Here is a 21,993-nt window from a genome sequence, read left to right as displayed (position 1 = left end):
GCAGCCCGCGCCTAGTGCGCAGGCGCAGAAAGCTCTCCACGGTCCTCGCGCCAAGCCTCGCGATCACGCCCCCGCCTCGGCCGCAGCTGTCAGCAGTTTACTTTCGAACCTCGGCCCCGCGCTCTTTCTCATTGGCGGATGCCACGCAGTTGAAGGTTGCCGGGAGACTGCGCCTGCGTCCTGAGGCTCCGAAGCCCCGCCTGCTCTCGGCACCTGAAGGCCCTCAGGGCGGAGGAGGGCGGAGACGCCGAGCAGCTCTCAGCACCCAGGCGGAGGCCGCGGAGCTCTCCCTCTGCCGGTGGCTTTACCCCGTTTCGCCGTCCCCTCGGTGAGTCTAAGGAACATCTCTTCTGGTCCGAGAAGGCGGCTGTGGTCCCTCTTCTTTCCCTGTGGCGCAGGCTGGTATAGTGCATGTGTCTGGAGGAGAGTCGAGGCGCTTGATGTTGGAGAGGGCTGGCTTGGGTTCCGCGTCTCTTCCCTCCTGTCCCAGGTGGAGAGTTTGGGGAACCTTGGCTTCCTTCCTCCAATAGGGAACTTCTTTTCCTTGAGGAAGGAAGGCCCTTCGCAGTGGTGAGGGTGAGAGGGGCGGGATTCCGCGGAGCTGGGCGGCCTCGCGGGGTTTGGGAGCGGGGGACGCCAAGGCGCACTGGGAGATGCCCGGGAGGGTTTGTCGTAAATCTTCGGGAAGGGGAAGGGGACTGCTGTTTTGAGCTCCTCCTTTATGAGAGGTTATCGTTACTTTTAGCAGGGTTAGGTGTAATTATGCCCATTTTACAGATGTGAAGCCTCAGTTCTGAGACACATTTAGGTAAAACTGACCTAGGGTGTTTCACCATTTAAGTGGCAGAACTGAGAGACAGACAGACATATGGATGGGAATAACCTAAATCAATATTTATAATTTTAAGCTGGCAAAATCTTTCACTCACATGGATGTTTCTTGTCTTCCACTTAACTTTCATGAATATGAAACGACCATGAATGTTTGCTCCGTCTTTGCCATTGTTGACTCATATTTTCAAGAGCTCGTAAGATACTTGACTCTATAAAAAGAGGTCCTTTGTGACAGTTTATTTGGTCACAGAATTGTTGGGATTTTCATAGTACAGGTGATACCGCTCCTGCGACTTCACAGCTGTTGATATTTGTAACGCTTCTTTTCTAAAAACACGAGGCTTAGGGAAAGTAAACAGCAGGCTGAAAAATCCATTCTCTGCGATACCGCACTTAACATATTTTTTGAGAATGTAAATCTAGAACATTAAGATAAAATTATTTTAATTTTAGAATAAGAATAAAAGAATCTGTAAAGTTGGAGAAGATAAAAGTATATTCAGTCTCCAAACCAGAAAGTCAGCAAAGCGGTAAGTTATGGGCGATTAAGTGAATACCAAAGAAATTTTCAGTAAATTTTTACTGAGTGAATGATTTAAATTGTAAGGTGAAAATTTTAAATGTTGAAAAAAGACATACATGTCTGTGATGTATAAAATTCAGACCATATAGAAGGAGCATAAAGTGAAAATTAAACAACTCCCTTATCTGACCTGTACCTTAAAGTTAGTCACTGTTAACTCTTTGTGTACCCTCTACAAATTTTACAACGATGTGTGCATCTTAATATAGACACACACATTTAACACACAGAGATCTGCAAGTTGAGTTTATTACTTATCTGGATACCTTTTTGCCATGCATGTCCATATTGGTCTTCATTCCTCTTTTATGAGCAAGTAGCTATCCTTTAAAGTGAGGTACCATAATTTAACTAGTCAGGCAAGGTGAAAATTTGATTTTAGGTGATGTTAGTTTTAACATAGCTTTTCTGCAGACACATTGAATTTTTTCCAACCAAATATATAGTTCCACTTTGAAAAGTATAGAAAAGCAAAAAAAACCCCTTAACTTCTCATTTCTGTTCCTGGTTAAATGGCATTCATAGTTTTTTAGTTTGAGTAAACAGTTTGACATCAAAATGCAGGGAAACAGTCCAAACGGTCAGAGTTAAAATCAGATCTGACCATAGGATTTTTTTTTAATTTGAAAGCATTATGGTGATTCTTTATTATTTTTGTATATTTGTATGTACAAAAGTGTTTTTAAAATCTTACCTTTATATGTAGATGGTACAGTTGTAGTGTTTGTAAAGTAAGTCTTGAATTGCATACAATGTGCTTTTTATCAGTTAGGGCCCCTGCGATGTGAGCCCCAGCCTGGGTGGTGACATCTCTTCAATTTTCCCAGACTTAGCTGACTCACACTATGAGTCCTAGAGCAAGCCAACTAACTCTATAATGTGGCAAATTTTTCTTCAGAGGTTGTAAAATGTAATGAATGTTTTATAACCATTCATGCTTAGAGATGAAAGGCACTAGTGCATTAGGAAACTAAAAGTTAATAGTTTACACAGGAGAATAGTGGTATTTTTGGTATTGCTTGATTCTCCATCATCTACTTGTAGTGCTGACCGTCCATAATATGCTGGTTAGACATTGTGGAGGCTTCAAAGGAAATTAGCCCTCTGGAGAAAGACTGCATAAAAAGTTTAGAAATGCAGTAGTGTGTTTGTTTTTGACATTTAAACACAAGAAATTTGTGAAATAATTTACAAGCAGATGATTTAGCTTCAGGTTTATTTCTGAAGAGATTTCTTTTTATATTTATATTTCTTGGTGACTTTTAAAAGGGAAGCAGGAAATCTTGAACTGAATTATCAGTATGTACTTGGGCTTTTAGTACTCACTGGAGGAAGATAACATTTTATATGGGTTATTTTAAGTTTTTGCTTTTTAAAAGTATACAATAATATAAACTGATTCTAAAAGTAATTTGGCAGGGAAAGGGGTAATTGGCAAGACACATTTTTAAAGTTTTTAAAATATACATAAAATTTACCATTTTTACCATTTTTAAGTGTATAGTTCAGTGGCATTAAGTACATTTCATATTAAATATGTTCCACCATCTGTCTCCAGAACTTTTTCATCTTCCCATACTGAAACTGTGTACTAACTAAACAGTAACTCTCCAACCCTCCTCCCTCTAGCCCTGGGCAACCACCATTTCACTGTCTGTGTGGATTGTGCTTACTGGTTTTTATATTATGTGCATTTTTCACATCTAATGTGATAGTGCAGTTTTCTCCATTGACCTGATTGAGTAATTTTCTGTTATTGAATTAACTTTACATTTCTGGGAAGAACCTTATTTGGTCCTGTACTGTATTCTTTTAATGTGTTCAGGATTGATTTATTGCTAATACTGTGTTCAGGATTTTACATCAGTAATCATTTTGAAATTGGTCTATTTTTAGTTTGTATTGTCTTTGTTAGGTTTTGGAATGGTATTATACTATCTTCAAAACAATTTGCAGGGAGAAAGGGAGGGTATAGCTCAGTGCTAGATCGCATGCCCAGCATGCATGAGGGTCCTGGGTTCAATCCCCAGTACCTCCATTTGAAAAAAAAAAAAAGCTAAAAATAAATAAACCTAATTAACCCCCCGCCAAAAAAAGAAAAGAAAAATTGAAAGAAAATGGTGAAGTTTCCATCTTGTGTTCTGGAGCAGCTGAACAAGAAATTGTTTCTTTACCACTTGAATTGACTCACTAGAGAAGCTTGCCCCCCCCCCCCCTTTTTTCCAGAGTAGCACTTCCCCAACTTGTGAATTTCTCTGAGGATTTGCTTTATCTTTTCCAGGCAGTTTTGGTATTTGAACTGACACAGAATAATTTCTTGTAGATTTTCGAATAAAGTAGCATAGAATTATGTAAGTTATTCTCTATAATTCTGGCTTTTTCTATGTTTGGTTTATTTCCTTTTTTTAATGCTAACTTGGTACATTTGTTGTTTCTTCCTTTCCCCCCTTGTTTAAGATAGTATAGTAATCTATTGCTACATAACTATCCCAAATCTTAGCAGCCTGAAACAAAAATTCAAACAGTTCCTTTGGGTCAGGAACCTAGGAGCAACTTAGCTGACTGCCTCCGGCCCATCGTCTCTCGTGAGGTTGCAGTCATTCCAGGATTTTACTGGAACTGAGATATCTTCTTCCAAGCTTACTATGTAGTTGTTTGAGGCTTCAGTTTCTTGGAGGATGTTAAATTAGAGGCCTTAGTTTCTTGCCACACCAGTGGACCTTGATCTCCTTACAACATGGCATCTTGCTTCCCTCAGTGAGAGTGATCTAAGAGAGATGAAGAGAGAGTCAGAGCCATGGCCTTTTATTACAAAATCTTGGAAGTGATAGCCTGTCACTTCTGCTGTATTCTGTTAGAAGCAAGTTACTGGGTCCAGCCCACACTCAGGAGGGGATTACAAAGGGATGTGACCACCAGGAGGTGGAGGTCATTGGGGGCCATCTTGGAAGCTGCCTATCACAGATAGCTAATGGCCTGTTTACTTATTTAAAGAGCCAGCTCTTGGATTTGTCAAGTCTAACAATTTTCTCTTCTCATATTCGTCATTTCTTCTTATTTTCCTAGATTGGTTCCCCCCTCCCCCCCTTTTTTTTAAAAGATGAATTCTTTCTATATTACTTTTTTTGTTTTGTGATGAAGGTATTTGGCTTCAACTCTGCCCTGTAGAACTTTTTTTTAAACCCTGTAGATTTTGCCAAGAGTATTTATATTATTTCACATGAATAAATTGCATCTTGGCTGGATAGAGAATTCTTGGGTCATATCCTTTTCCTTCTAGACCCTTGTGAACATTGATTGCTGCATTGTCTTTTAGCATTCCCTTTTGCTTTGGAGATGTTCTCGTTATCTACAGCTGTGTAACAACCATCTGAAGGTTTGGATGGCTGCATGTCCAAGATGACTTTTTCAGTAATGTGTCTGGCATCTCATTGCTTCTCCACTTGGTCTCTCTTGCTGCAAGGTAGCTTAGACTTTTTATATAGTGAAGAGGCAGCAATCTCCCAGGCTAGCTAAGGTCTATACCCAGAACTGTCACTTGTACTGTATACTGTTGATCAAAGCAGTTATATATCCTGCCCAGATCTTTTTAAGAGGAGAATAGATTTCATCTCTTGATGGGGGAGTATGCAAAGTTACATCAGAAACGAGCATATGTGGGAGCTAACTGTTGTGGCCATTTTTGGAAATTATATAGTCTCCCAAGAGAATTTTGTGACCATTATGTTTTTGTTTTCTTTTTAGGCATCTTACTTTTCTGCCTTGATGCATATGGGATTGTCTTTATTTCTTTAAATTTTTAATATTTTTAATTGTATGATAATAGTTGAAAGTAAGACAGCAGAATTAGGTTTATAATGAGAAACAGCAGCCTCCTCCCCTCACTCTCCCCACTTTTGATTCTTACTCTCCAGAAGCAGTCACTTCCATTTCTTAACTATTTCTTTTGGTATTGCTTCTCTATTTCTAAATAATTTGTCTTTAATGTGGTTTCTTGATTTTTTCACTTCTAGATATGTACTGACTTCTTGTAAGATTAGTTCTTAAACACTGTGAAACCTTCCCTTATTCCCTCCTCCTCCCTTCTCTCAATATAATTTTGTCATTTTCTTAGTTTGGACTGTTACAACAAAAATACTGTAACTAAAAAAAAAAAAAAAAGATACTGTAGACTAGGTGGCTTACACAACAAACATTTATTTCTTGCAGTTTTGGAGGCTGGGAATTCCAAGATCAGGATGTTGGCATGGTTGGGTTCTGGCAAAAGCTGTTCCTGGTTTGCAGATGGCCATCTTCCTGCTGTGTCTTCACATGGCAGATAGTAGAGAAAGACAGGGAGGAAGCCCTGTATCTCTCCTTGAAAGGGCACTAATCTCTTTCAAGAGTGCTCCAATCTCATGGCCTCATTACCTCCAAAAAGCTCTACCTCCTAATACCATTGCATTAAGGGTTAGGATTTCAACATATGAATTTTGAGGAGACACAAACATTCAATCCATAAAAGTCATACTTTTTTGTAAAATCATTACTTGATATTTACGACTAATAAGACAACTGAGCAGTATCATGTACTGTGTAGTATTTTCTCTTTACATGATTCTGTCACTTTTCTCTAAATTTAGTTTTCTCGTTACCTCTCAATATGTTAAGACACATGAAATATTGTCAGTTCTATTTATTTACTTAGACATTCCTTCTGGATTTCTCTCTTCTTCCTCCAAGTTTTCCTCTACACTTGCTGCATAAACATTCAGGAGTTCATTTCACAGTTATCCTGGTGAGAATTCTTACGTTTTTTTTCTCCCTGCAGGAGCTTCTTTAGAAAGAATGGATGAGGGGTGGTTCATTTTTGAGACTTTTCATGTCAGACTACCTTTAGTCTACCTTCAAAATTTACTTTCTCTGGGTGTATAATTTCCCTGTTTTCCTGAGAATGTTGAAGAATTGCTTGTCTTTTAGTTTTCAGTATTATTGTTACACACACACAGAGTACCTAAATTAAAGATACTCATCCCAGAAAATGTTCATAGGAAACATTTTTTTGCTCCTTCCTCCCTGCTCAAGAGTCTAGGCTGGTTATGGAAAATTTCTGGTGCATAAAATTCTTACTAGTTTCTGGAAGAACAACCCCCCTAAGCAAGATAGCCACCTATGTTTTCTGTGTCTCGGGCAGCAACCAGAGTCAGAAAGTTCCTGGCCTTACAAGTTATTTTCAACCCAGGCTTACTTCTGTTAGCCATTTCTCACTTCTCATGAATTTGTTGCCTAAAACCAGTTTTTAATAAATCATCTGGAAGAAGGTAGTCTGAGAACAGATTTGATTAATGTACTTCAAATTATCTACATATTTCTGATAAAATTTTATTAACTTTTACATGCTATGGAAGTAACTTTTGAGACCGTATTTGCTTCCATTTTATGTAAATTCAAGAGATACTCTCTTTACAATAAAGTTGAGCTTTTAGGGGGTCCTTAAATGGGTTCCCAGGGAAAATGTTGTTTTCTAATTTTTTGATAAATATAGGACTTTGGAGGGAAAGGTTGGATTCTGTTTTAGGGCCAATTTTTGGTACTTAAACATTAAATAGCTTTAATATTAAATCTAAATTGAATATATGTCCACTGCTCAAATTTTATTCCTTCCTTGCAAAGTGCTGTTCTGTTTATTCCTTCATTATGAATTCTGACATCACTGAAATAAACTGAGAAAATGTTTGTTTTTCTTGTGTGGTTTTCCTATGATTTCAGAGCTCTGTTAGGTATAGTTGTAGTCATAAAGATTTCTCAACATGTAGGCACTTGAATTTATTTGCAGTGAATGTCATCTTCTGTACTGCTGCCCAATTACTTTTGTTTCCTGGAATGCTTCACAGTTCAAGCTTCTTGGTCTCTGCCACATCTTGGCTCATTAGGGTTATTAATATTGTCAATCTGAATGGAATATTTTCCGATGGACTCTTGATAGAACTTTTCCTAAGCAAAGATTTTGCAAAACTAAGATTTGACATTTTATTAACATTGGTCTCTTAAGAGGGAGTGTTTATTCAGCCAATATGGAGTGAATGCCTATTGTGTGTCAAGTTCTGCACTCAGACACAATTCCTGCCCTTACTGCAGGCTTATATTCTAATGTATAGAAAAATGTTACAAAATTCTTTTAAGTAAAATTCAGCTAAGTGCTAGAAAGTAGAAGTGCAGTGTGTTCAGTGAGATTAACAGAGGACCTAATCTGGGGAGGAGGTGGGAATCAAGTTGAGACTTGAACGAATAAGAGTTTGCTTTTGCAAATGGTGAAGATAAGGCACACAGACCTAAGTCTAAAGAGGTTTTTATGTTTATTAAAAGTACAGTTAGTTATTTGTAGATGTTGTTTTCTCAAACTTTTAAAAGTTAGTTTTTATAGAGGAGGATTTGGTAAGCTTTATATTTTACATGAATGGCACTTGGGTATTGTCTTGCTTTTTATGGTTCTTCAAACAGTGGTACAATTTGATTTTTCTGTATCAGAGCAAAGTCAGTCTTGAGGGATTGTGGCTTGCAGTGAGGATTAGGTATAAAGGAAGACTGTTAGGTGGTAGGATGAAAAAATGTCAGGCTTCTGTTGTTGGAAATGTCAATAATGGCTTGCCAAGAGGTTGTTACTTGTGTCAGAGGGGGTCTCAGAACTGTTGGTGGATTTCTTTCATGAAGGAAAGATGACTAATGGTGTTCTTTACCACTAATGCTCTAGTGGTCAGTAATTCATAGTTACCACAATCAACACTTCCATCTTTCAAGCTTTTTTTTGTTGCAAGAACTCAGAAATGTTTTTCCCTTCTAATTCTTTAAATTAATATTGCTTCACAGTATTATACTATGCAGATCCAGTGCTTTAAGCAGACATACTAGTATTCCATTCAAGAAGCTAAGAAATTTATGAAACAGAAGTTTAGTCACTTATTTTAGAAACTATCATTGAGCCACCTGGGAGTATGAATTGAAGAATGTAATTTTGCTAGGAATTAACTTGTTATTTCACATGTACATGTGTCCTTGTTATTTGTAGACTTAAAGTACCTTTTTCTCTTGACAGGAAATGCACAATTTTGAGGATGAGTTAACATGTCCCATTTGTTACAGTATTTTTGAAGATCCTCGTGTACTACCATGCTCTCATACATTTTGTAGAAATTGCTTGGAAAACGTTCTACAGGCATCTGGCAACTTTTATATATGGAGACCTTTACGAATTCCTCTTAAGTGCCCTAACTGCAGAAGTATTATTGAAATTGCTCCAACTGGTATTGAATCTTTACCTGTTAATTTTGCATTAAGGGCTATTATTGAAAAGTACCAGCAAGAAGACCATCCGGATATTGTCACCTGCCCTGAGCATTACAGGCAGCCATTAAATGTTTACTGTCTACTGGATAAAAAATTAGTTTGTGGTCACTGTCTTACCATAGGTCAACATCTTGGCCATCCTATAGATGATCTTCAGAGCGCCTATATGAGAGAAAGGGACACACCTCAAAAACTGGTTGAACAGTTAACAGACACACACTGGACAGATCTTACTCGTCTTATTGAAAAGCTGGAAGAACAAAAATCTCGTTCGGAGAAAATGGTCCAAGGTGATAAGGAAGTTGTTCTCCAGTATTTTAAGGAGCTTAGTGATACGTTAGAACAGAAAAAAAAATGTTTCCTAACTGCTCTTTGTGATGTTGGCAATCTGATTAATCAAGAATATACTCCACAAATTGAAAGAATGAAAGAAATGAGAGAGCAGCAGCTTGAATTAATGACATTGACAACATCTTTAAAAGAAGAGTCTCCACTTAAATTTCTTGAAAAAGTTGATGATGTCCGCCAACGTGTGCAGATCTTGAAACAAAGACCACTTCCTGAGGTCCAACCTGTTGAAATTTATCCCCGAGTAAGCCAAGTATTGAAAGAAGATTGGAGCAGAACAGAAATTGGACAAATTAAGAAACTTCTCATTCCTGAAATGAAAATTTCTTCAAAAAGGATGCCATGTTCCTGGCCTGATAAAGATAAAAAAGAAGTTGAATTTTTTAAGATTCTAAACATTGTTATAGTTACACTAATTTCAGTGATACTGATGCTGATCCTCTTTTCTAACCATCACATAATAACTTTTTTAAATGAAATCACTTCAGTATGTTTTTCTGAAGTCTCTCTATCTGTTTACCAAAGTTTATCTAACAATCTGCATGATTTAAAGAATATACTATGTCACACTTTATATTTACTGAAGGAATTCATGTGGAAAATAATTTCTCGTTGAAAATTCAAGTCTGAATTATTTAAATAGGCTTTTCTATACAGCAGAGACTAACAACCACAGTTGAACGGAGGAATAGGGGTAGCGTGGATAAATAAAATAGCAAGCTAAACATTATTAGAGTTGTAACAAATATAGAAATGTTAAACCTTTTATGCTTCTGTTGAATAGAAAGTGTCATCAAAAGTTAGAAATGAGACAGAATGTCTGGTTTTCTGAAAACCAGAATAAAATCTGGTAATTACTTGATTTGAGTATTAATACATTATCCCATTTGTACTGGTTTGAGAGGTTGACAGTATCACTGTGATATTTAAACATTCTTGTACTCTCTTTTAGCATTATATACTGCAGTGGTTGGCTTTGTACTTCTGTGTATATGTAGCTTTTAATTAAAAAGTGAAATCCTGAAAGGTGTAAGCCTTTATTTTGATGTGGCTTGACACTTGAATGGGCAAATAAGGATGGTGAGAAGAGGTTTTAAATTCAAGCAGCAAAATCTCAAATTGATAGGGGTTGCTCATGTTAAAAATGTGTTTGATCAGATGTACCTGATCCACACATTAATGTGTTTTAGGTAGACTTAAGAGCCTTAAAATGTTTATCAACATTCATTCCTAATTAAATTTTTGCTTTTGGAAATCCAAAGTGCTGTTAGGGACCAAACAGTAACATTTTCTAACCCTTGTTATTCTGTGGTTTGTGTTAATTTATTTTAGGATTGTATTCGACTTTTCTGCAGTCTTCAGTCTTGTCAGTCAAATCAGTTCTTGGATAAAAACTCTGAAACATGGTACTAGAACAGGTATTACTGATATATTCCACCCTTATCAGACTGACGGCATCATGTTCTGCATGTCTTTAAAATTGTCTTAAATTTTCTGTCAAACTTTCTCTTACTCTAATGCCAAAGTATCAATAATCTTACGTTCTTGAATTTTGGTATAAAGGGAGCCTACTTTAAGTCAAATCCCTTTGATTTAGTTCCCTTTTTATTAACAGGGATTGGAGTTGTGGTGCTTTGTGGTGGGACTTTTTGCCTTTCTGTCCATACAACCCTAAGTGCAAGCTCATTTGCTTTCCAGAAATTCCAAATTGGCTGTTGCTCTTAGATCACATCTGCAGTTCAGACTTCCCAGGTCGGATTAGGGAATGCTCCTGCTCCTATAGATAACATGGCTGTAATCAGGACACCAGTTCTAAAATATTCCTAATGTCTTATCTGCTGAGAACAAATCTGAGTACGAAGATGCTTAGCTGTATTGTCAACTTATGATCAGAATCAGAATAGCATGATTAACTGTTGTGTGGGCAAAGAACATTTGGAGGGTATAAAGGAGGTATTCAGCTACACACTCACTTTAGACTGAAGTTGCACTGATTTAAGTACTAGTCACAACATAAATGCCATGTACGTTTTGGAATACGTGTGTAAGTATTAGTAAGCACTGAAATGTGCCAAACACTTAATCTCACATTTGTGAAGTAGGTAATAACCCTTGCTTTTTGTGGATGAGTAGACAGACACTAAAGTGCTTGCTCAAAGCCATATATCTAGTGTATGAAAGACCCAATGTATTCTTTAGAGTTCATCTGTCGTGCTACCTTTAAAGGATTTAAGCCAAGATTTTTATTAGAGTTTCTAATCTATGTCTAAGAACTACACTAAAAATTGAAGCATTTTAGGTTTGACATTAATATTTTGTAACTTGCCAGTTTTTAGTAGACAAAAGTTTATTTTTGGATACTTTCTATGTAGTGTGCATGAATAGTCAAGTATACAAATAACTGATTCTTATACATGCTGTTCTCTTTTGTATTTTTACCAGGAGGATGAGATTGTAAAATTTAAAGTGTATAATCTTGAAATATTTCTAAGGTTTATGTATAACAAAAGTATGTATTTTAATAAACTCATTTTGGTATTTTATTTGCATTGAGTGGCTTAATATAAGGTGCTCAAACTCAGGAGCAGTTGGTTGCTTTGGAATTTTCATATTGGCTATGGGCTATTATCTGTAACTCCTTTAAAGTTAATACTAAGCTCTTCTACTCCATTGGTTATTAAAATATATTAATTCCATTCACCTCTGCGCTCACCAATATAAAAACGCTTGATTATATTATACTTCCCCCTGTTACTTTTCCCTTGTATAATCTTGATTTAAAACAAATAACCATGCTTGAGTTTTAGATCTTGTTTTATTTAAGTCCATGGTAATGTATTTACATTTTTAATAGCTATGTTATGATACAAACTGTCTTTGTTGGAGCTTTTAGTACTTTTAAACAATGGTGCATTGAATAAGGAGATAACTCTTAAATTCCTCAGGATCAGTATCTAGAAATTGAATAGCTAAGGCAAAGACTTTTGATTCAATACCAAAATTTCTTCTGAAAACCAAGTGGCTGCCAACTTATTTCCAGGAGCATTATAATATTCTTGAACTAATAAGAGTGTAACACAGCAACAACAAAAAACCCTTGACAATCTGATGGGCACACAGCACTCCATCTTAATTTCCATTTATACTAAGAAATTAATCCTTATATGCTAGTTATTTCAGACAGTGTCTCAGTTTGCTGGCTCTTCTGCAAGTGTTTCAAGCACATCAGGTTTTAGAAAAGAATGTATAGTATTTAAATTCTCATCCTTATAATTCAGAATGACTGGTTTTAAAAAAAATGTTCCCAGTCTGTGGGTAATAAATAGTGATTATCTAAATTAAGTTAGTCAGTTAAGTAGAATACTTTAACATTTTTACAACAGTAGTTGGCAGGCTTTTCCAGCGTGGGTCAGAGGTCCAGGAAGATGTGCTTCAGGTCTTGGTACTTTGATCTACTTTAGAACTTTACTACTCATCAACATTTTTAAACTCTGCAGGTAGCAGTTTGGAACTAAGGGCAAGTCACCTGATCCTCCAGGCATTTTACTTTCTCCAAAGTTGTCTGCTTATAAAATTGTCAGATTCTTACAATCTCCTAGAAGCAGGTATAGAGAATATTTTATTGGACTTGTAGCATGTCTCTTAACAGCATAAAATGGTAACCAGTTACACGATCCAGTTTAGGAATATGTATTTTATACACTTTAAACTCTTTACAAATAGAAAGTAAAAATATGCTGAATCTGTGCTGATTCAATTTGAGGAATCTTAAGTATAAACAAATTTAACAAAGTCCTTTAGATGCAATTTCTTTTGGGTTTACTGCAACACTTTTTGTTATATTGTATGTCTTGTAAATTCCAATAAGTCTATCTGAAATCTCAAACATATTATTTCGAAGAGAAATTATTATGAACTGGGCATTTTTTGTTTGTTCCTAAAAAGAAAGAAAGAATGAATAAATTAGAAAAAATAAGTAATATGTAAATCATAATAAATATCTAAGTTTTACTTCCCTGATACATTCTTGGGCAATAAATTCAACACTGATAATTAACATGAACAAGAATGATGATAATAATTCATGAAACAGTATTTGGGTTTGAGAACAATTTGGGTCCTTGGTGGAAAAAAGATGTAGGAGGACTGGAGATTCTAGCTGTGTTTCTGCTACTAATTTACATTATCCATTTATATTTTACTTTTTCAAAATGGAACTATTTGGCTTATATAAACGACTTGGTCTCCCCTTTGATACCATGGAACGTGGGATTAAAGAATAGGGGAAAAAAGCTCAAAAGAAGTCAAAGAATTCCATGTGTAATGTTTAGAGAAGCCATAAAACTTTCAGAATGAAAACCTCTAAATGATTACTTACATATATGTAAAATGCAACAATGGACACATTTTTGAAATCAAGGGCTGCATCAATCTCATCCATGAAGTACAGAGGAGTGGGTTTGTAGTGGTGAAGAGCAAATACTAAAGCCAATGAACTAAGCGTTTTCTCTCCTCCTGAAAGGTTGAAGATCTTCTTCCAACTTTTCTTAGGTGGTCGAACACTGAAATAATTAAGATGAAATAATTAAGAAAATCTCTTTATAAGTCAAACTACTCATAAAACTGAAGTGAAGACTTCATGATTTGTTTCTTATAACTGGCTTCTACCACCTTCTTTGGGAATCTCTAATTTGCATTCCACTGATCTAAGCTTTTGGGGGATTCTTTTATAACAACGTTATTGGAGGATGACATAAGAACACCTACCAAAAATTTAAGATTTAAACAGCAGGCCAGCAAGTAATTCTTGCTACTCTTCCCCTGTTTCCAATGCAGTTTTTTGCTTTGTAATTTGAAAATCCTGATGTTAAACTGAAATGGCTCGAAAATTAAAAGATGAACTAGACAAATACTCTGTAAAATCAGGTATTTACTGTTTGCCTAGAATTGAAGCTGTAAACTGCCAAAATGTAATCAAACTAATATTTATCGAATAAATCAAGTTGTAGACCTAACCTTCACATCCTACCCCTAAAAAATACTAAGTTTGGAAACTATGTAGAGGTATGTAACAGAAGGAGCCAAAAACTCAGCATATGTGTAATTACAAACCTGAACATGATTCCTTCAGAGAAAGGATCCAAGCTGTCTACAAGCTCCAGCTCAGCGTCACCTCCCAAAGTAAGCATTTGGTAATTTTCCTTTAACTTATTTGTTATTACATAAAAACCTGCCATGAATTCATTAAGCCTTTGTTTCCGAAGATCCTCATATGCCTGTCTAAAATTATCTCTTTCATTAGTAATTCTGTCCAATTCTGCTACCCGTTGTAAATATAACTCCTCCTATGAAAATATGAGAAAAACATCTGTTCAGTTATACATTTGAGATAAGAATTAACACTACTAATTATATAAAATTAAAGGCCACAATTTAGACTAAGGAGTAAAGAGACTTTCTGACCATTACACATGAATAGATCATTCGTACCTTCTTTTTATACTCTGCAATGGCACCAAGGTTTGGTTTCATTTCATGACACTGAGCTTCCAAAAGCGCAATCTGATTTGTTATAGCGTCTGGGTTTTTGATTGCTTCAAGATCCTCTGGGCTTAGAACTAAAATCTCTTCAACAGGATTATCTTCTATGGGATGCAATGATATTTTTGCAATCTAAAAGTTTAATTTAGATAAGTGTTAGGAAAGGAACAATATTATAATTCATTGCTAAAAATAAAACCCCCCAAATTAATATGACAAATTACCTATCTATTAGAACAACATATACTAAGAAGTGGTGATTAATCTGTGTATCAACTATTTTTCAAAGGACTTGAAGAAAAATAGTTGTAGTGTTCCCAAATGTTCAGATAGCCTTTTGTTAAATCCATTATCAGTCCTGGGGTGAAAATGTTGACTAATTCAAACCATTACCCATATCTTTCTGTATGTAATAACTATATATTGTTCATTATGTCACCTATAAACCTGAGAAGTGATTATATATAATGAAATTAAGAATCACAACATACCTTAAAAACATACACAAAAACCCCAGCCAGCCCTTCTCCATAAAGAGTATTTTAAAGTTACACTTAACAACAGTAATAATTTGCTCACCTCTTTTTGCCAATATTTTATTTTAGAATTATGTTCACTAATGTGACCATCTATTTGTTCGAGTTTCAACTTTATACTAAGTGCATCTTTTTGAAGAGCGTGTTCATGTTCTTGAATTACTTTTAGTTCTTGAAGTAGGTTACGATGTTCTTTCTGGATCTCTGGTAAGGACTCCTAAAAACCAAGAAGAGCTGCTACAGATGATCTTCCCACATAGAACAGGAATTTTCACATTACAAAGATGAAGAAATTAGCAATCTCTCCCCATTCCCCTTTTATTTAAAGTTAAAATGTTTTTCTTTATAGAAAAGCTACAATACAGTATTCATTTCTACTGTACAGATAAAAGTTAATATAGTTATGTTTTAACCTACTGAGTGTTTACTATGCAAGGTACTGGTGTCATCTATAACTTAGCTGCTTCAAATTCCATCCCCTCCCCCTTGTCTTACCTCTGCAGCATTTGTATTCTTTATGACCTCTGTTGCTTTGTCCTCAAGACTTTTGAGCTCTGCTGTTAAGTCATTTACTTCTTTCTCAGTATCTTTTATTTCTTTCTCTGTGCGAAAGACAGAGTCTTGTGCTTTTTTAAGATTTCTAAACAAGCAAAATGATATATTAAAAATGTGGTAATGTGTGATTTGTTATACTGCTTCTGAAAACCTACCAAAGAACTTTTCAAGACATTAATGTGACATTTTTTCTATCAAAGATTGTAAAATTTATGATTTACTAAAATCCTTAAATTGTTTTTATATGTTTATACATATACTTGTGGGATGTATATTTTACGAAACTCTCAGTATAAATTAATGCCTTATGTAACCTTTGCGTATCATCCAATGTTAGACTATGAAGCAAAGTTGTTCACTGGATTATATTCTTGTCATTTTGTTATCTGATTGGAGACTCTTAACTATTTACACTCATGAAGATTTACCTTCAAATAAATAAACACCTCTTGGTTCAAGTCAGGACAAACAAGTGCTGGAGGGGGGAGGAGCAGGGGATGGGATGACGATGACAATGACAAAACACACAACTATTTTTTCCCTTAAATAAAGTTACTTCTGCTTTGATAATTGTTTAGGCAAAACAAATGGCTTATTAAGAGCCTTATCTCTGAACAAAAGACACTGCAATAACTGAATAATCAGACAATCAATGTGCAACCAATATAATAATTTTAAGACAAAAGAAACAGCTATTTACATTTCAACATTTTATATACATACTTAGCTTTAATTATTATAGAAATACTTTAATACTCTAAAAATTAGTTGAAAAACAAGATCTATTTTGAATGTACTAAAAACTTTTTGGGGCAATGGAATAATCTGGTTAATTAAAAATTTAAGTTATTCAGTCAATTTTGCTAAGAGATCTCATCTTTCTTATTCTCCTAAGACCTAGATCTGTTTAAATGAATCACCATCTACTCCTCTAAGCCAGAGAAACAAAGCTCTGACTTCTGTGTTCTCCTAACAAGGGCGTTATATAACCACACTTTGCCAAGGCATACCTGTTTTTCAGTTTTAAAAAACTGGTCAATGGTGTTTATTATAGGTGTCCACCTATTAAAATCCTACTAGGTAATAACACGTCAGAGAGGCTTAATAAGCAACAGTACCAGAAACATTTAATGGACATTAAACATTCACCCCTTTTCAAATGTGGATGTAGGGAAGAGGAAGACAACAGTATGCATACTCTACCTGTCAGCAGTCTTGATTGCTACTTGGGCTTTAGTAATAGCAGAAGCACATTCATCTAACTGCTTATTTATTTTATCAAGTTTGTCTTGTTGGGCCTTAAGTTTATGGTTATTAATTTCTACGATGATATTGTGTAATCTTTTAACCTCAGCTTCCACTTTACCAGCTCTCTCAGCCACATTGTCATATTCTGGGGGAAAAAAAAATTCGTGTTTCTAGGCTAATAGGCATCATGGGTTAGATGTACATCTCTTCAATCAATATTACTTAATCTGATGCATACAAAGAAATTTAAGATGTCTGAGGAAACATATTTCAAAAACAAAACAAAACGCAAAACCCACAATACTCTATGTCAAAACAAAAGGCATTGTAACAACACATGGTTAAATTCTCTGGCTAAGTTGTGAACATAACTCGTTTCTTAATGGGTGCATGCCCTGAAGCTCTTTTCAAAAAGATTCTTTAGGGTACTTTCTTGACTGTTGGTCTCAATGATTTTTACCCTTAGATAGGCTACGTGCCTAACTATTGCCCACGGTGCAGAAATTGTGGTTATTTTATTCTGCTAACCTAGAGTTCTACTCTCTCTAACAAAACAAGTGGGGGAGATAGAAGTGGCATTTTTCTCTGTGGCACAGAAAGCCATAAGTTATACTCCTAGATTCCCTTGTACCTAGGGCTCACACATAATTTAGGTCCATTTAATCAAAAGAATTCACACAATTTGGATGGCAAAAGTGATGAACTGAATATGTTTCTGCTAGCGGTCATGGAAAAGCTTGAGTTTTCTTGGTAGTGTTAGTGGCTCTAATGTTCACTCAAAAGCTTTGTGAATATTGACAGGCAGTGGCATTAACTCTGATGGTGTAGATTATAGTAGGCACAAATGTGCTTCTGCTGTTGTCAGTTGTAGTGTCATCTTCCCAATTTGAAAGATGACTTTTCCCACTGTAGAAGAGGCAGTATAGCTTGTTTGATGGTTCTGCAGAGTTGGTTGCTCTGGATATTCTTGAAGGTTCAACCTAAAATTTTTCTTAAGCCATCACAATTACTCTATAAACAATCTTACTCTCTTACACACACGCACTACACAAATCCTACTTACAACTGGCCAGAGTGGATCCTACTCTCCATAGGTGAATCCTAACCACTATATATATATACAGAAGGATGAGTAAATGTAAGTTCAAGCTATCAAGAATACCTAGAAAGGTACAGAAACTGAGCCAACTTATGCAATGAGATTCCCATAAAGCTCCTAATGGGAGGTATATAACATTTAGCATAGGAGAAAGGAGGTAGGGTTTGATAAGAGAAAAAGATTAGATAAAGGCTTAACTATTGCTTCCTCTCTTCTCTTCTGTTAGATAGGTTGGAATTTCAGTATTCTCCAAATCTCACAACTGTTTATCTTTTTGTCTTAATTATCAGAGAATTCTTTAACCTGATATTTTGGCCCACCTATTACTCATTTTTTAGTTTTTAAATTATTTTAGTGGAGGTACTGAGGATTGAACCTAGGACCTTGTGCATGCTAGGCATGTGCCCTACAACTGAACTATACCCACCACCCCCACCATCTATTGAGTTTAATTCCAACCTCTATTTTTTATACTTCTGAGATCACCGCTTGGCTCTTAAAAAAGCCAAGTAAAACAAAGCCTTGCCTTTTTTCGGTCTTCTGAATCTCCTTTTTTCCTAAGGATACTAAGATACTGTATTTATTGAAGGAGATTTTTGCTCACAGTGGTGACGTTCTCTGTGGCTGAAGTTCCATTAGGCTGCCTGTGTGCTTGGTTCCCTGCGCTCCCAGCTGCTGTGGAATCTGGCACCACGACTTATACTGGGTGATGGGCCAGGTATGTAACTAGAAAGGGTTCAACCCTTTAAAACATCTTTTTCCTTATTTTTAACTATCTGCCATGCATTAAAAATTAAAAAAAAAATCTATAGTAGCATGTCTATTAGAAGTAGGAGGGAAAAACTGACATTACATAGTTTGTAATTTTATACCACCTTGCTCCCCTTCTCTATACATTAGCCAGAGATTTTTTAAATCTAAATTAATATAAAATGAAGTATTTAATCTTAAAGCTACACTTGCAGAGATGGGCCTCCATGTTAGACATTAACAGAGTCTACTAATAATAGCCAGCATTTCCATGAGAGGAGATATAAAGCCACAGATCCCTTTTCAAACAAGAATAAAATACAGATTTCTATACTCTCTCTGTGAAAGTGTTGCTATAAATGACAAAGATATGTACTTTGGTGTTTTAATTGACCAATAGATTCCATCAAAGCAGTCACAACAAATATTGTAGGTATTGTGGGGAAAGAGGAGTAGGGTGAAGTCCTTGCATCTGCAAGAACAAAATGTGGATCCAAAATAAATGCAAAGAAAAAAAATTCCTGTTAGATTATACCACTTCCCTGTACGTCACTCTTCAACGGCTTTCTATTTCACCTGGAGACATGGCCTGTAAGGCTCTATTCTCTGGATTCTTCCATCCTTTACTCTAACCACTCTGGCTTCCTTGTGTTCCTAGAAACTTCTGGCATACTCGTGCCTCAGGGGCTCTACTTGGTCCTCTCTATTCTTCTTGGAATGCTCTTCTCTCAAATATCTATATCTGCACTCATATTTTTGGGTCTCCGCTCAAGTATCTATAGCAGCAGCCTGTCTAACTGCTGCATCTATCTGGACTCCCCCATCTCCATCCCATCCCATTTTCCTGGTTCCTAAGTAATGTATTTGTTTAGTTTTCCCATCTCCTAAGTGTGAGTTCCTTGAAAAGAGGGACTTCGTTTTTTTCCCTGCTCGATCAACAGCACCTAAAACAAAGCTTGGTCAGTACAAGATGCTACTTGAGTGAATGCCTCAAGATTAAAAATGCAGATGAATATGACGACAAAAACTTACATTTGGATAATTGCTCCAACTCCACTCCAACTAGTTCTTTGGGATAAACAATCAGTACTTGCCTTCTTTTGCATGGGTTCCAGAATCAAACTGCCTTGGTTCTGAATTCCTATACCACCACTATATGCTATGTGACTTTGGGCAAATTATATAAATCAGTCTGTCTCAGTTTTCTTATCTGTCAAATTAAGTACTTAATTTAATAATTCTTTATAACTTTCTGAGAATGAAATAAAAACCATAAATCAGAGTGGTCACTCATATATAATATATGTAAGCTGCTACTTTTTATTCTACAAACTGCTATGTTAAACATTTCAATTACAAACCTGTGTTTGACCATGGAGGGAAAAAGTCTGTATCCTTTATTAAACATACCTGTTTTGAAAGCACTAACATTTTCTTCTAGCAATTTCTGCTTTCTTTTGTCAGGGGCTGTAGCAAGAACATTAGCTTCAAGTTCCTTAACTTGGACATTCAAATAATCTTCTTGCTCCGATAAACGCTACAGAAATGTTTCAACATGCAAGGTCAGTATTTTAACTTATTAACAGTAACATTTGCTTTACAGTTTAAATTTAAAAAAAAAAGGCACTTAAAATCTTTAAGAAAAAGATAAAAACTAACAGGAAAGGGGCAAAAACATGAATAATTAATATAAAGATTGAAAATGACCAACAAAACACATGAAATGTGTAAATTCACTACAAAGATAAGTTAAAATGCCATTTTTTAGTATATCAGAGTAGCAAACTTCTACTGAAGAGAAGCTAGTGTTCAAAGACTTGGAAAAACTATTTGCATATGCTATTAGCAGTAAATGCATCGGAACCATCTTTTTGAGACCAATTTGGCATTATGCAACAAATGCTTAAAACACTGTACACGTACTGGATAATTATAATTTTAGGACTCTAACCTAAGGAAATAATTGGATGAGTGTATTAAGGTATGCCTAAAAAGGATATTTTAAACATAGCAGTGTACATAGTATCACAGAAAAACATTAAAAAAATTGTGGTACAAACAAAATATGCCAATGCATTTGCAAACAAAAGTATGTTTACACTGACTTGGAAAGAAAACCATAATTAGTAAGTGAAGAAAAGTTAGTATGAGACTTTAAAAATCCATATGCATATTTAATATGTATCTATTGTACCTTATACATAAACAAATACATGCAAACTAGATTATTTATACTAAAAGTTGAAGGATATACATAAAAATTGAAGGTGATTAATTTTTGGGTATTTTCTAAAAACTGCTTTTTGGTTTTATTTTTTTAAAATTCAGTGGGCATGTACTACTTTTTTCATAATTAAGAGAACATTCTACTTTGAAAAGAGAATGAAATAAAGGGTCACACAGTTGTTAAGGGAAGACATATTTCTATGGAAGTACAAATGGGAACCAGGAATAGCTGTGGCATTTATCCATTAGTACTCAAGAGAATAAAAACAACAGATAAGCCTTACACCTAGAGACCCACTCTCCACCTTCCCTTATACTTTAAAATTGTAAACAAATAGCAAAATGCTTCTGCCAAATTGCTGCTGAATTCCAATAGTTTCAGCTAATATTGATTAAAAAAAAATACCTGGATGCTTGCAGTGAACTTTTCTAATGTATTCCTCATTTCTCGTTCACTATGCCTTAACTTAACTACTGCTTCTTCCAGTTGTACTTTCTGTTCCTGGATTTGCACTGCCTTTTGAGAGTCTCTCTGCAACTGTAATTCCATTTTATTTACCTACAAAGAAAACCAGTGAAATAATTTTACTCCAAGAGTCATTTCAAATTAACAGCAAACTCAATTTATGAATGAAGAAAACCTGAACTGCTGATCCTGAACATTCTGACATTCTTTTATACTTGTGGGCAAATAAAAGATTTTGAAATAAAATGTGGAAACATGCATCACAAGTCTTTGTTATATTTAGATCTTAAAGAATTATTTTGAAATACAAAAGACACTTATGTAATGCAGCAGTATTTACGTAGAGACAAATTAAATGTCAAACAAATTATGGTGTGATCCAAATGTCATAATAAAAAGATAAATGTGTTGAACATACACTTTTTAATTAACCTATTTTTAGAATTTTAAAGGGTTTTAAAATCCCACAGCATATATACTAGTC

At 35.4% G+C, this 21,993-nt stretch overlaps 2 protein-coding genes across 5 annotated transcripts in view; one reads left to right on the top strand and one right to left on the bottom strand.

The window, feature by feature from the left end:
- Positions 1-205: 205 nt before the first annotated feature.
- On the top strand, positions 206-11,631 carry TRIM59 (tripartite motif containing 59). 3 transcript variants are annotated; one of them, XM_015236478.3, is made up of 3 exons: positions 269-328; positions 1,288-1,364; positions 8,490-11,631. In XM_015236478.3, the coding sequence occupies exon 3, from the start codon at positions 8,493-8,495 to the stop codon at positions 9,702-9,704; it is 1,212 nt and encodes a 403-aa protein (XP_015091964.1). In that variant the 5' UTR covers positions 269-328; positions 1,288-1,364; positions 8,490-8,492; the 3' UTR covers positions 9,705-11,631. The 3 variants fall into 3 exon arrangements, with proteins under 3 accessions (XP_015091965.1, XP_015091964.1, XP_031535359.1); XM_031679499.2 differs by lacking the exon at positions 269-328 and adding an exon at positions 361-490; XM_015236479.3 differs by lacking the exon at positions 1,288-1,364 and having other exon boundaries at positions 206-328.
- Positions 11,632-11,884: 253 nt separating this feature from the next.
- SMC4 (structural maintenance of chromosomes 4) overlaps positions 11,885-21,993 on the bottom strand; it is a 35,373-nt gene continuing 25,264 nt past the window's right edge. For both annotated transcript variants that reach the window (XM_006200857.4, XM_006200858.4), the window contains exons 16-24: positions 21,450-21,602; positions 20,228-20,354; positions 16,924-17,113; positions 15,661-15,805; positions 15,209-15,382; positions 14,579-14,761; positions 14,201-14,433; positions 13,467-13,650; positions 11,885-13,025 (exon numbers count right to left, since the gene is read on the bottom strand). In XM_006200857.4, coding sequence (XP_006200919.2) covers positions 12,873-13,025; positions 13,467-13,650; positions 14,201-14,433; positions 14,579-14,761; positions 15,209-15,382; positions 15,661-15,805; positions 16,924-17,113; positions 20,228-20,354; positions 21,450-21,602 — 1,542 coding nt within the window. In that variant the 3' untranslated portion in view covers positions 11,885-12,872. The remainder of the gene's footprint in view (positions 13,026-13,466; positions 13,651-14,200; positions 14,434-14,578; positions 14,762-15,208; positions 15,383-15,660; positions 15,806-16,923; positions 17,114-20,227; positions 20,355-21,449; positions 21,603-21,993) is intronic.

Source organism: Vicugna pacos, chromosome 1 (genome assembly GCF_048564905.1).
Source record: "Vicugna pacos chromosome 1, VicPac4, whole genome shotgun sequence".
Lineage (NCBI taxonomy): Eukaryota > Metazoa > Chordata > Mammalia > Artiodactyla > Camelidae > Vicugna > Vicugna pacos.
The sequence above is the reverse complement of the archived record's forward strand: the minus strand, read 5'-3'. Positions and strand labels throughout refer to the sequence as shown.

Excerpts from the sequence above, each read along its gene's own strand:
- TRIM59 (XM_015236479.3), top strand. The coding sequence starts at position 8,493 with ATGCACAATTTTGAGGATGAGTTAACATGTCCCATTTGTTACAGTATT.